The 13835-nt window shown below is 40.4% G+C and overlaps 1 protein-coding gene across 4 annotated transcripts in view; it reads right to left on the reverse strand.

Moving 5' to 3' along the window:
- The window catches only part of LOC149230846 (ubiquitin-protein ligase), a 439935-nt gene extending 434100 nt beyond the window's left edge, over positions 1-5835 (reverse strand). For 2 of the 4 annotated variants that reach the window (XR_016248031.1, XM_089379065.1), the window contains exons 1-2: positions 5344-5835; positions 5199-5249 (exon numbers count right to left, since the gene is read on the reverse strand). Coding sequence is in view for 3 of the 4 variants with exons in the window: in XM_089379065.1 (XP_089235191.1) it covers positions 5199-5249; positions 5344-5537 (245 nt within the window). In the remaining variant the exon portion in view is untranslated. The remainder of the gene's footprint in view (positions 1-5198; positions 5250-5343) is intronic. The other 2 variants (XM_089379067.1, XM_089379068.1) reach the window with 1 other exon arrangement.
- Between the last annotated feature and the right edge of the window lie 8000 nt (positions 5836-13835).

Raw genomic sequence — 13835 nt, forward strand, 5'->3', positions numbered from 1 at the left:
AATCATTCTTTGGGTGGGGAGGACTATAATGTCCCCAACTCAGAACATGAAAACTAATAGCAAATCGACTGAGATGGCACTTTTCTTGGAGTTAACAATAGTGCATGCATGCAAGGGGAGATAATTGAGAGTGTAGGCCAATAGTGCATGCATGCGCTTTTCTCTCCCACTTCACAGCAGTTTGAGATGACTTAGATCCGGAGTATATCCAGTAGACTGAGCGCATGCTTCTTCTCTCCACTTCTACTTCAGTTGAACTCAAGCATACTCCCATAGCCCTGAAAATGGCCATCTCATCCTAGTTCTGCATCAGTTAACTGAAATGCATGGAAGAGAACTCCAAGAAGGCTAGTGAGTTAACAATGTACACCTCCTTGAAACCTTCTCTTAACTCCGGCAATTGAACACTTTACTTTGGGTCATCCTCAAGTCAACAAGGCACACCTGCACATCAACTTGAGTCTCACTAATGCACATGGGTTGCAGACAAAATCTTGCATGGATAATTTGACTTCCATTGTTGATAAACGGAGAAGGTCGCTTTGGTAGCTGTGAGTTGTATGTCGTGAGTTTTCCATTTTATGTTGCTGCAATTCTGGGCTTAAGGTCTGACACCCTTAAGTATCATTGGTTTCAGAGAGACATATGGTCTTCCCTAGTCAGCAGGGTGTGTTTCAGTGGACGAGCTTCAGTATCTGAGACCCTAGCAAATCATCTTTTCTGGGCTGCAATCATTCAACTGGCTTGGAGGTCAATTTGCAGATAAAATTCAGGACTGTTACAGATTTGTGTTTATTTCAGGAAGTAATCTTCATATTTCTAATTTCTGATTTTTATATGCAAATAAAATTTCAGATTCCATTGTGCCCCGGTTTTGGAAATATTGTTATTTTTCTAGTATCTCTATTTCGGGATATTACAGTTTATGGGAGTAGCAAACTATCTACAAAAGTTTGTGAAACAGTTCCTTAAGTTTGCAATGCATGTTAATGAAGTAACGAAAGGAGACAATGCAATCCAATGGACCACGATTCAAGAACAAGTGGTCAAAGGTTTGAAGGAAAATATCTGTGATTCACTAATTCCAAGTCTTCAAAACCTCTAATTGCCTTTTGAAATCAAAGTTGATGCCTATAAATACACAATGGGAGTAACATTGATGTAGCAACAAGAAGTCAATAACACACAACTCATAAACTTCTGCTGGTATATTATGCTTTTTCTTGGAAAGAAAGGGAGAGGATCCATTTTTCATTGATGGGATGATTTCTTTCTTATGGAAAATTATGGAATGGGAGAAAGATTGAGGACACGTAGAGTTGCAAAGAGTTGGAATTTGAGAAAGATAGGGAACACATAAGATTATATAATTTCATTAATGTCCGACAAATGACCATAAATTTACAGAGAGTGGAGTTTTATTGTCCTCTATCATTCATCCACCCCATCTGTCGAAATTGTGGGGTGGGAGGATCTGGAGGGGAGGAGAGTACTTCTAGTATGGCAAGAAGGCACGACTGTAAGCTTGGGAAAACTTAAGAGTGGAGTGGATCAAGCTTTGATCAGCACCATCGACTTTGCAAGTCTACAACCTTTTCACATTGTAGTCTTCTATGTGATTAAGCTTTAAATCTACCATATCTTCATTAAACTTCGTCAAACAATAGATTCAATTTATATATATAAATTTTCTAGCTAGCAGTAAGCCTATTTCAATTGTTAATTGTGAGACATGTGGAGGAAATTCGCACTACAAAACTGACGGATTACCTAACCAATGTAAAACAAAATGTTGTAGGACATTATCTGGGCAATGAAGCACTGAAGGCATTCTTTGCTAGGAAAACAGTGACTATCCAATAAGACCATAACCGTTTGCAATTCCTTCAAACTCAATCCTAGTTGCAACAAAAGCAAACATTCAAAGTGGATGGATTTTCTGTAGAATTTCAACATGGTAATGAAGTACAAGAAATGAACACAAAACCACATAGTTGGTTTCCTTTCAAAACTAACTTCATCTTATTGACAACTTTAATGAAGTTAAATACTTTCATGAACAAGGAATATATAGAAATGTATGCAACCAACCTAGATTTCAAACCCACGCACTTAAGTTTTTTAGAATACATGTCACCTCTAAAATATGCAGTTCAAAGGTATTCAAAATCCAACCATCAAATACAAACCCTAGAGCAACTTGGGAACACTGCCCCTTGTCCCCTCAATGGTCATCCTCCACACTTTAGGTTGGTGCTTTTCAAACCAAGCAGTGAATTCCCTGGAAGACTAGAAGTCTGTCCTTCAAGTGCAGATATAACAATCAGATTTTCGGAATGAAATGGTTGTTATTGGATTTTATAATAAGATGGTGGATAGAGAAGAGTAATACCTTGACCTTTGGCCTATGGGGTCAGAGCAATGAGAACGAGAGGGTTTGAAGAAGAATAGAAGAAAATCAGCAATGCTATCAATGATATACTCTTGCTAAATTTGAATGAATCCCATTAGCATATTCAGCTGAAATGAAATGCTATTAAAAGATATTATTCCACCATAGATGGATCTCAACCAATGTACAATATATCCATCAATTCAAGGGGAAAGTATATAGCCTTCAGAAAATAGAATAAAATACAACCTTTTCCTTAATAAAACTTCAGATTTACATCATGAAGTAAGGAGTGTCAAAAACCACAACACTAGCCTTCTCCTTAAACCAAAAATTGTCTCTAAGATGAATAAATAGCCATGAACATGAGGATGACAACAGCAAATATCTATTAGCAACCTTACACACCAATGAAAATCTTAGAAGAGAGAGGTAGAAGATGATCGCCAACTAGTCAATTTGCCCTAGCTCGCAGATACCTACAAATAAGCAATGTACTTGGCCTCTTGGGGGGTTCTCCTCCTCTTTCCTTCCACTTTTACAAATGATCTTCAATCTTCTTTTGTATCTTTTCATGTTTACACAATATCATTGAAATATTATCTAGAAGTACCTAGAAACTCAAGGAATAGGGAACGTTCCTCCAGTAGCTTCATTTAGTGTTTAGTCTTGCTCCAAGATGCCAAGTGTCTTCTTTCCTTAAAGAGCATTCCTCCTATGACAAAGCTTTGTGGTTCAAATCCTCTTTTTATGCAATACGGCACCCTCCCATGCAAAGCACTCCTTCATCCATCTAGTTTGACCATTTCTATCCATGAAATAAGACTCAGATGCCTCCTGAAGTAGGGATGCTCCTCCAAACCATGCCTTTGATTCATTCTCAACGCATGCACATATGCCACTTGTCAATCTCTTGTGAAAGGCACTCTCCTGTAAGTATGCAATTCACCTTGTTAACACTGCAAAGGTCAACAACACCCCTTAGTGGTGAGTTGTGCCTCCAAATATGTAGATCTGCCCTAAAGAATACGAAAGCTTACTCATGACTCATACCAAACTCCTAAAGTTCACATCTCCTGGTGTAGTGTTGCTGAAAAGAGTGCCTCCAAAAATACAAAATGGACCATGCATTTCAGATGGTAACAGCATACATGACCCACATCCTTTAATGACTATGATTTTGTAGGGGATTGTTGCGTAGATTAAGTAATCTATATGTTCCAAAAAGAGAACTAAGCATAAAGATAATAAGATAAGATAAGATCATTTTATTAATGTCCAAAAAATGACCATAAATAGGTCAATGAGACTGGAGGATACTACCAGTACAAGTAAAATGTGGGAGTGCAAACCCACTTTTATTCATAATAGAAGTTGTCGTTTTTTCTTCCTGACCCAAAAAAAAGTGCAATGTGGGAGTGCAAATGCAACTCCTAGAAAAATGTCAAAGATAAATCTAGGCTAAAATGAAATAAAGTAGAAGAGGATACAATAATAGGATAGCCTCATAAACAGGTATATATCCTGATCATGTAGAAGGCTAAGCGAATAAGTCCAGGGCTGGAGGGCTGGAGATCATGCAGGAAGCTCAAAGTTGTTGGACACTTTGGAGTAAGTGAGAATTGGCAAATTTGCAAAGGTACATGTATTAGACATGGATGCAAACTAATGTGAATGAGTATCTACACGGTTGTTTGCTCTGTGACATATCAAAGCCAGCACACCAGATGTTGGTATTGTACACTATGCTTCCAGTTCCTTCAAGTCTATAGGAAAATATTGCAGTGTACTTCTAGCAAGTTTGCGAAAGACTAGTCAAAGGAATGATTACATGCTTTTATTCCTTTCTCGAAAATGATAACTGGGCAGAAAACAACAAAGCTTCTTTTCTCTCGTTCATGGAACCTTGGTTCATCTTGGCCTGTCTGCTATTATCTTGGACAAGATAACACATGAAGCAGCTTTCGATCCACGCACTCTAAATATTAATAAATAAGAATCTGTAAGGAAGTGCCATCTACTCGCACATGGATGGACAGTTTGACACAGTTGAATGGACATCGACGCATTTGATACAAGGCTATAACTTCTAACATCCCAAAACCTCATATACAAGTTTGTCATATGCACGCAACACTGTCCTGCGATAATCAGGCAACCCATAGCTTGATGCAAATATCTCCATTGCTTGGATTTTCTTCTGCGAACTCCTTTTAACATGGCTTTCCAGGCATATGAGAGTGTCGAAGGCAAAAGAACGATGAGTGAGCATAAGCTGTAGAGTTTCTGTTGAAAATTCAAAAAAAAATACAAAAATAGGTAGAAAAGACCTTTCAAGAGATGCATGGTAAGCATCAGAGGACATTTACCTTCCAAACCCATCAAAATGCGGTAGAAATTTGATAAATGGATTTCTCAAGTTGAGAGAAATATTATGGGAAAGTATGTGGTCCTGGTAAACTTAAGGCTTTTGATTTTGACTTATATGAAACTTAGGGCACAAATCTAACTACATACTTATCAAGCACCCATAATCTTATTAAGTTTGGAGTTCCGCATACACATTCTCATCATGGGTTGAGAAGCCCACACGGTTAGCTACTAAATTTCGATCGTCACTATTCTCAATTTATCTAATGGATATCCAAGTGACCGGAGCACTCTCCAAGTGAAGCCAATTAGCTCACCGGTAGAGCAATAACCCACACAAATGTCATCCTCACGTTAAAATTAAAAAAATGAAGTTGAAATTTTAAAAATAATAATAACCATAATTGAACCAACGGAGCGAAAACAAGGCACTTACTTGAAGCCTCCTCCGAAAAGCGATCCAAAGTATGTACAATGCTCAATGAGCCTGCAAATATTTGTGAATTAGACCACCAAAACAACGCCCTCTTTCTTTGTTGTATATCCAAATGCGTTGTATTCCGGTGTATGTAGTGACTGACCTGTTTCGATGTACGCGAATCTTCATAATTCTATCGTTTTCTGGCGGAATGAAAAGTTCCTCGTTCTGTAATTCCCACGCATCGATTTCTGAAATTCGCCTCTCTATGCCGACGCTACCATCGAAACAGGCTTCCGGAGATCGAACCTCCAGAACCACAATATCGTCGTCCAAATTCGAAGAGGAAGCGGCCATTACGGAAAGAAACAGGGGAGGGTGTAACCACGGCTTTTACATGAATGAATATGCTGTAGTGGACATTATATGTTGTGAGACCTCGTGAGATTGTATGTTGGTCAACTAAACTTTCTTGTACTCATAACTCAAACATTCTCAAACTTTGTGTGAAGTTTTCTGGAAACTGCTATGAGGAGATTTATACTGGACTCACCACCCACCTGGTAAACATTCTCAAACTTCTTTAATATGAAATTAGCGCTTCCCGAGGCCTTCCTCATTTATTTCCTTTCTCATCCTATATCATTGCTATCCATCTGTCGGATTTCCTTACATTAATTGCTGTCAGACGTCCTTTTACAATATTCTATTGAGTCCTTTCAACCCTCCGCCAAATGGTGGGCCATCTCTCTGAGTCATCTGCCAACGAGGCCCTTATCCGGGCCACGATGGACGCTGAGTCGCTACTTCAGCATAATGTCGATTCGGGCATTCGGTGTGGCCCACGCTCACTGGATACGTGGCATAATATCTTGGGTGAGGCTAGCCCGCCACATGGCTTCCATGCATCACATGCTTCGTAGGGTGGCGAACATGCTGCATGGGGACGTCGTTCTAAAAACAAACAACGTTCTATTAAAACGTCCTCCCCGCCACCCGCTCTTTCTTTGGATAATGTTGTGCTTGTTGACAGAATTACAAGTTTACAGAAGAGAGCTTTAGTTGGCCGATGGTATTTTGCTGATATTAGTGATTCAGATATGAGAGAATGGGTGGGGAAAAATGGAAAACCATGTTGGGTTACATGCCGACTGTCGTTCGGCTCCTGAAGGGATGGTACAATTTCCATTTTCTAAGTCAGGAGGACTTAGAAAAAATCAAATTGCTGCCATGGATTAATGGAAAGAGCTTCCTCGCGTTGCACCACTGGTACATTGGATATAATTCACTCCATAATACACCCCAGAATAAGCTCATTTGGGTGAAACTTCCTGGTCTCCCCATTGAACTTTGGACGAAACCAGTCCTGATGGACATTGGAAATGCTATAGGCAAATTTGTGTACGTGATGAGCGCCAGTATTGCAGCAAGGATGCTACAACTCTTGGGCTACCAGCTTTACTTATCAACCCGAGGTTCGTACAAACTTGGAGGTGACAGTGCTTTATGCACAAGTAGAAGTGAAGGTCTTGCCTGTTGTCACTTGTTCATCTGGCAAGAGACTCTAAAGGTTCCAAGCCAGACTTCTATAGAGTTAGAAGAACCTTGATTCTTTGATGGAAGGAGAGCAAATCTACTCTAAGAGAGCTATTCTACTGCAATAATGAAGAAAACAACATGTAATACTAAATCACACCATATCCTAATTAACCATTTAAACAGCTAAACTAAGCAGAATTGTTAAATCAACACTAGCCTGATGCTGCTATCTAAGTTACAGAAGTAAAGAGCATCAAACCAAATAAATGTGTAAGCAAGGAAACTAAACTAAGTCTGTTTTTGCGTTTTTGGTGTTTTGGTAAAATCAAGCATGCAAGGAGTCAAGCGGAAGAGCAAGTGAAGATCGAACTCAGTGAAAGGAGGATGTAACGAAATAGAGGTGCATAGGAACCGTTGGATCGATCGGGGACAGTATTGATGGGAGATGAGCGGCGAAGGTCTTATCGCAGAAGATTACGTGAATAGATGGACAAATAAGACTGATGGAAGATGAATGGTAGACGCGTAAGGCTAAGTGAAGAGATGGACGAACACGACTAATCGGAAGATGAGCGGCGAAGATCTTATCGTGTGGGTTAAGTGAATAGATGGACGAACAGGGTTAAATGAAAGATGAGCGGCGGAGATCTTATTGCGAGCGATTTAGTGAATAGATGAACGAATAGGGTTAACGAAAAATGAGCAGCAGAGATCTTATCGCGGGCGATTTAGTGAATAGATGAACGAATAGGACTAATGAAAGATGAGCGGCAGAGATCTTATCGCGTAGGTTAAGTGAATAGATGGATGAACAGGGTTAAACGAGAGATGAATGGTGGAGATCTTATCGTGGAGATAAAGTGAATAGATGGGTGGATCACATAAGGTCACATGGCGACAGAATGGTAAAAAAACGTGCGGAATGATAGAGTGGGTTTCCGTAGGCAATAAGCAGTCTCTCGCACGCCCTCAAGGCTGTAAGCAGAATTCCAAAATTTTACACAATTAGCCTAACTGGGTGACACGTAGCACGAGAAAACCACTTTTCTCGCATGCTCTCGGGTGGATATCGGTCGTGCAAGAATCCGCACGAGATTGAACGATAGCCGTCGGATCAAGCTAAAGAGATCGACGGTGGAGATTTGGAGCGCATAAAGTATTGAGACGACGTGATAGTCGTCGGATCAAGCTAGACAAGTCGACGGTGGAGATTTGGAGCGCATAAAGTCAATCGTTGAAATGAATACAAAGAAGCTATGCGACACGCGGTTGACGATGGTTGGTCAGGGTTGTTGTGAAAGGAAATCTACGAGTATAATCCTTGCTAACCTGCTAACTGGAGAAAAAGGCACAAACGGAAGCAAACTAAAACTCAACCAATCTATGCTACATTGTTGTAATGGAAATGTAGCTACTTAAGCAAATGAATCATTAAACCATGAATCTATGCGCTACACTGTTGTAATGGAAATGCAACTACTTAAGCAAATGAATGATGAAACCATGAATCTATGCGCTACCCTGCTATAATGGAAATGCAGCTACTTAAGCAAATGAACGATTAAACCATAAATCTACACTAACATACATGTACAATAAAGAGGAGCCTTAGCTGTTAAGGTTGGGCCCTAACCCAAGAGCTTCAGCCCTCTGAGTTAACTCAATGCTGGCTCAAAACAAAACTCATTCTTATTATAAAAAAAAACAATGGATTACATCAAAAACTGTCACAAGTCTTGCAGCTTGAAAATAAAGTAGAATTTTACAATCAAAAGTTTGAATCCTACTGAGGTCCTAAGCCTCTCTACTTATATCACTGAAATCTCCAATGACTTCCTTAAAATTAGGGAGGCTCGGCTCTCAAACTTGAGATAAAATGGTGCTTTGACTTTCACTTGCTCGGTTGCCTTCTAGTCCTCATGATTTGGCTGTTTGCACTCCGAGCTGATGAAGGAATATTCGAATGGAGGGGTATTAAATGAGGAGAATTTACCTCCTATAATTCCTCTCCCTTGTCCCATTCGAGTTTTGACCAAGGTCTTTGCTAAAATTCCTTACTTTTATCCTTTAATCCTGCGTTACATGCACATTAAACCACAAAGCAAAATATCCAACTCTAACTCATCTTATAAACAAAATATAATCAAAAGTATGCAATAAGTAGTGAGAATAGTTGGTTTGACTAAGCTAGGAGTTGAATTAAGGCCATATAATTCCCCAATGATGAGGCTCATCATCACCCCTACTGAAAGTGTTGCTCATCCTTTGAGCAACTTAGTCAATGTCCATGCCCTTCATGGCTCTCGTAGCCTCTCTGACATCCCATGCCTCCGTTGTGGTCTCTTCTTCTTGTGCATAGAACCCTGCTTTCTTTTCTACTTCTTCCCACTGCCTCTTTTCCTCTTCTTCTTTTCTCCCTTCAAACATCCCTAGTAGTAGTGGTGGACTAAGTTTTAGGCCTATCCAATTGACCTTCAACCTTTGCATTGATTGCTTATTCATAGGTGTCATGTCGAGTGTCTCTCTCAACCTTTGATGGGAGTGATATTCTCTGATCTTCAAGTTGTGTGGCAGTGTGTTCCATCTCCTTGAGCAGGCATGTATACTATCATCTCCTAACAGCGTAAACATATCCTCAAAATGTGAAATTGCTTGCTCTTGGGCAGCAAAATATCTAGGTGTCGGCTGAGGATCATTTGCAATTAGATTATGGGTGTTGATTAGGGCCTTGGGATTTAATTGTTCAGCGCTGATGAAAAGAGGTTCATTTTGCTCTCTGCCCAATATTCTTTTCATCTCTACAGCCCTTGACTCCTCATGGTTCAGCCATGATGCCAAAACCATTAATTGTAGATCTCCTAGCTTGGCATTAGGATCCCAAACATTCATGTATGTGAGGGCCATGTTATGCAAGTAAAACTCAACCATTTTGGCCCTATCCTCTAATGTACTTTGATCACAAAGATCAATAAACTACCTGTAGTCCTGAAATGGCATGGTGCCCCTTTGTGCTAGTTTTTTAATCTGAAATTGCAGCCATTGTTCTCTGAGGTAAAGAGCATAGGATTTAGCTGGCATCCTACATTGGATGGCCTCCAAAGAGAGGTTGGCCATACATGCTAGTTGTTTTTCCCTTTCCTGTAGTTGTCCTCTTAGCCATGCATTTTCCCTCTCAAGTTGATCTCTCATTATGGCTTCTCTGTCCCTTAAGCCACTTAGCTCTTTGCCCATTTCCTTGAGCTTCTCTTCCATGTGCCCAATGTCTCTTGGTGTAGGGGAATCTTCAATCTCAATAGGGATTTTTGTTGATATTTGTGGCTTCCCTTGTTTGATTCTTGTGCTCTTTCTTGTTCTGAAATATAGAGGGGTTTGCCTCCTTCTTTTCCTTTTTTCCTCCTTGTGTTCTTCCCCTTCTATTTCAATGCCTTCTTCCTCTCTGTTTTTCTTATCTTCTTCCTCTTGCTATTCTTTCTCATCTCCATCAGTTTCTTCCTTTGTTTCCTCCTTTGGTTCAGCATCATCCTCCTTCTCTTCTCTTCCTTCTTCTTCGTCATCATGTTCCTCTGTATTAGTTTCTTCTTTATTCATTACATCCCCATCTAGCTCTGTATCTTCTTCTTCGTGTTTTGCCTCCTCCTCACTAACAAAAGGACTAACATCATAGAGGGTTTTGATGTCATCCTCTACTGGTAAGTCTCTGAAGACTGACCATGTTATAGGGATCCTGAGGTTTTGGAGGGCATCCTCAATGAGGATCCTGATCAACCCATGGTGAGCCAATTGTTGTGGATTCCCTTCCTTCACTTTGTTGCTGAAGTCCATGAGTGTTTGCATCAAGAAATAGGGTGCGCTGAGTCTTTGGTGAACTGGTGTTTCTATCCCAAATCTTAATTCTTCAAGCATCCTAAAATGGTAGCCATAAACAACACTATATCTACCTTCACACGAGATATATTTGACGAGTTGGTAACCTACCTCATTCCATGGGTATGGCAGACTGTCCCTTTTTACTCCATTTTTATTCTCTGTGAATTCTTCACCTTCTAAAAAGAATTTCATTTTTGCCACTTGACTGTCTGTTTTTTCTTCTTTTCTCCATGGAATTCCTAAGGGAAGTGTGGTGACCCTACTGATGAGCTCTGGGGTGAGATCTATAGTGAGCCCTCTAACTATAACAGTGGCATGGATTTTGTTGTGTGGAGTGAGGGAATGAGCAAATTCTTGAGCCACCTCATCATCATACCCTGTGAATTTTTCGAAAAACCCCATCCATTGGTGTCTTATAAAGATTTCAAGCACTTGGGGGTGTTGTTGTATCCTCACAGTGTTTGTGGGTTCTCTCCTATTAAACCCTCCTGTCATCTTGCTTGTGAGGCTTGAGGAGGAAATGAGAGGTTTGACACAAGAATTTTAAATTCAGGAGAAAACAGAGTTTCCTATGTATGTAATTCACCTCCCACAGTTGTTATATCCATCAGCTTTTAGAGCATTTATAGTTTATTTGCTTGTAAATGGGGATGGATTTTTAGATCCTACCTCTTTAGAATGGTGGCAATGGACAGTTCTCGTGATATTCCCTCTTGAGCCCCTCTCTGTCTGTCTTGTAGATTGCCTTTGTGTATCTTGTATACTGCTCTTGTACATTGTTCCTATAGGAATTCTTGTGCAAAACAATGGATCCTTGCTTCCGATGGGTGGCTAGAGTTATGAGCGTGACTTGAGTGAGGGAGTTTCGAGGAGGTGGAATGCATGAATGCATGCAAACGATGTTTTGTTTCCCACTCCTCATAATCAGCTCCCACCTTGTAGATACGTAGTTAACCACTTCTTGTCCTATTCCTCCTCTGTCTTTGAGTTGACTGCGGCCACGTGTGAGAGGACACCCGGTTTTGTATGTGATGACTGAAAGAAGGTGACCAAGTTAATTGGACACTTTTTCACTTATAAACCAACTAGCTCATAACCTTTACAACTTTTGATCAAATTATGCATATGAGTGAATGAGCGGGATACTTACCTGCGGTCTCAATGCCATGCTACAGTTGTCGAAGATCAGATGTGTTGCGTTGTTTATTTGCTGCATGGTCATTCTTCTTCCTCTTCTGCTGGCTGTTGTTTGTTGTCTGCTATCTAGATCATCTTAGTGAAGACCTGTAGCTGATGATTGATATTCTATGGGATAGGCTGCTACAGGACCTAACCAACCTACCATTCACCCTCGGATTGCTTCCTGTAGGTTTTCAGGGTATCCTGTAGGAATACAGGGGATCTTGTAGAAAACACAGTCTTCGCCTGAATTGAAGCAATGAAGTGAAAAAAACAATGGAATTGATGGAGGGATGCATGGTAAGGAGTGGAGGAGATGAATATATGTGAGGCAGGGTTCCCTTTGGATCTTCTCTTTGCTCCTTGATTGTCTTTCTTGCCTACCTGCAAATAACAATTATGTCTTTTTTCTCTTTTCTTTTTTTCTTTTTTTTTGAAAAACACCTAGGCTGCCTCAGAGAGGTTTTCACCCTAGATGTTTTCCCTGGGCACCTCAAGGAAGGTTTTCACCCATGGATCTTCTTATTCTTTTCTTTTTTCTTCATTGGACCACCTCACGAGGTTTTCAACCCAAAGATGGGACTCAGGCGCCTCATGGAGGTTTTCACCTGAATCCTTATTCTTTTTTTCTTTTCTTTTTTCAGTGACCTGATGAGGGAGGAGCTGGAATTTGCTCCACCATCATCACTGTCTTATTGATATTGTCAATGAACTCTTGTTTCGATAAAGGCCTCTTGTACATTTTCAATCAGTGTCCATTAACAAGCAATGGAATGGCTTCTTCATCTATAGTTTTGATTTGCACTGAACCATTATCATGGCATCTTTCCACCACATAAGGTCTGAGCCATCTTGTCCTTACCTTGCCCTTGAATTCTTTATACCTAGAATCATATAACAATGCCTAATTGCCCTCTTGAAATTGCTTCTCTTTAATATGTCTAGCATGCCAGATCTTCCTCTGAAGCTGAACTATCTCTGTATGTAGGAGGGCCTGCATTCTGAATTCATCCAAGCCATTCAAATTGAACAATCTTTCTTTCTATGCATGACTGAGATCCAAATCTAGTTGTGCTGCCATCCTCAATGTGTTATATTCAAACTCAATGGACTGTAAAGCCTTTTTCCCATAGACCAGCTCATAGGGTGTAAATCCAGTGGTGGTCTTCCACGTTGTATTATTGGCCCGGTGGCCTCAACTAGTCTCTCTACCCAATCCTTCCTGATGTTGCTCACTACTTTGGTTAAGATGCTCTCCAATGCCATGTTGGTCACCTCCACTTACCCATTAGCTTGTGGATGATAAGGAGTGGAGGTCCTATGCTTGATTTTGTGATGGCTGAACAGTTCTTCAATCGTGTTGGAGGTAAACTGGCTGCTTTGGTCTGTGATTAGCTCTCTAGGGTACCCAAATTTGTAGAATACATTCTCCCTTAGAAACTCAGCCACCTACTCTTCTGTTGCTACCTTAATTGCCTTGGTTTCAGCCCACTTAGTCAAATAATCAGTGCACACAATAATGTATTGTTTTTGCTTTGAAGGAGGGTTGATAGGCCCAATGAAGTCTATGTCCCACTTGTCAAATGGCTCGAAAGTCACTTGAGGTTGTAGGGGCATTTCATCTCTTGGAGTAGGCTTTCCCATCCTCTGGCACCGATCACACTGATTAATGTACTTTTTCACATCCTGATGAAGAGTGGGTCAATAATAGCCCGCTTGTAACACTTTGAATGATGTCATCTTTGCTGCAAAGTGACATCCACAAGGCCCATCATGACAGGTCAGAAGGATGTCAAAAACTTCTTCTTCCCTTACACACCTTCTCAAAATTTGATCTGGGCCAAGTTTGAAAAGATTACCCCCAATCCAGGTGAAAGGGGCGCTTTTCCTAACTATCTTGCTCTTTTCTTTGGAGGGCAAGTTTGGTGGGAACTGTGCTGATACCAAATAGTCTTCTATATCAACAAACCATGGGGAGAGAACTAAAATAGAAAACAAATGCTCATCTAGTAACTAGTCATCCACCATTCCTTCTTCACCTGCAGGCAGATTCATCCTAGATAGAAACTC

This window comes from Pinus tabuliformis, chromosome J (genome assembly GCF_031772625.1).
Source record: "Pinus tabuliformis cultivar Carrire ecotype Pingquan chromosome J, CPIR1, whole genome shotgun sequence".
Taxonomy (NCBI): domain Eukaryota; kingdom Viridiplantae; phylum Streptophyta; class Pinopsida; order Pinales; family Pinaceae; genus Pinus; species Pinus tabuliformis.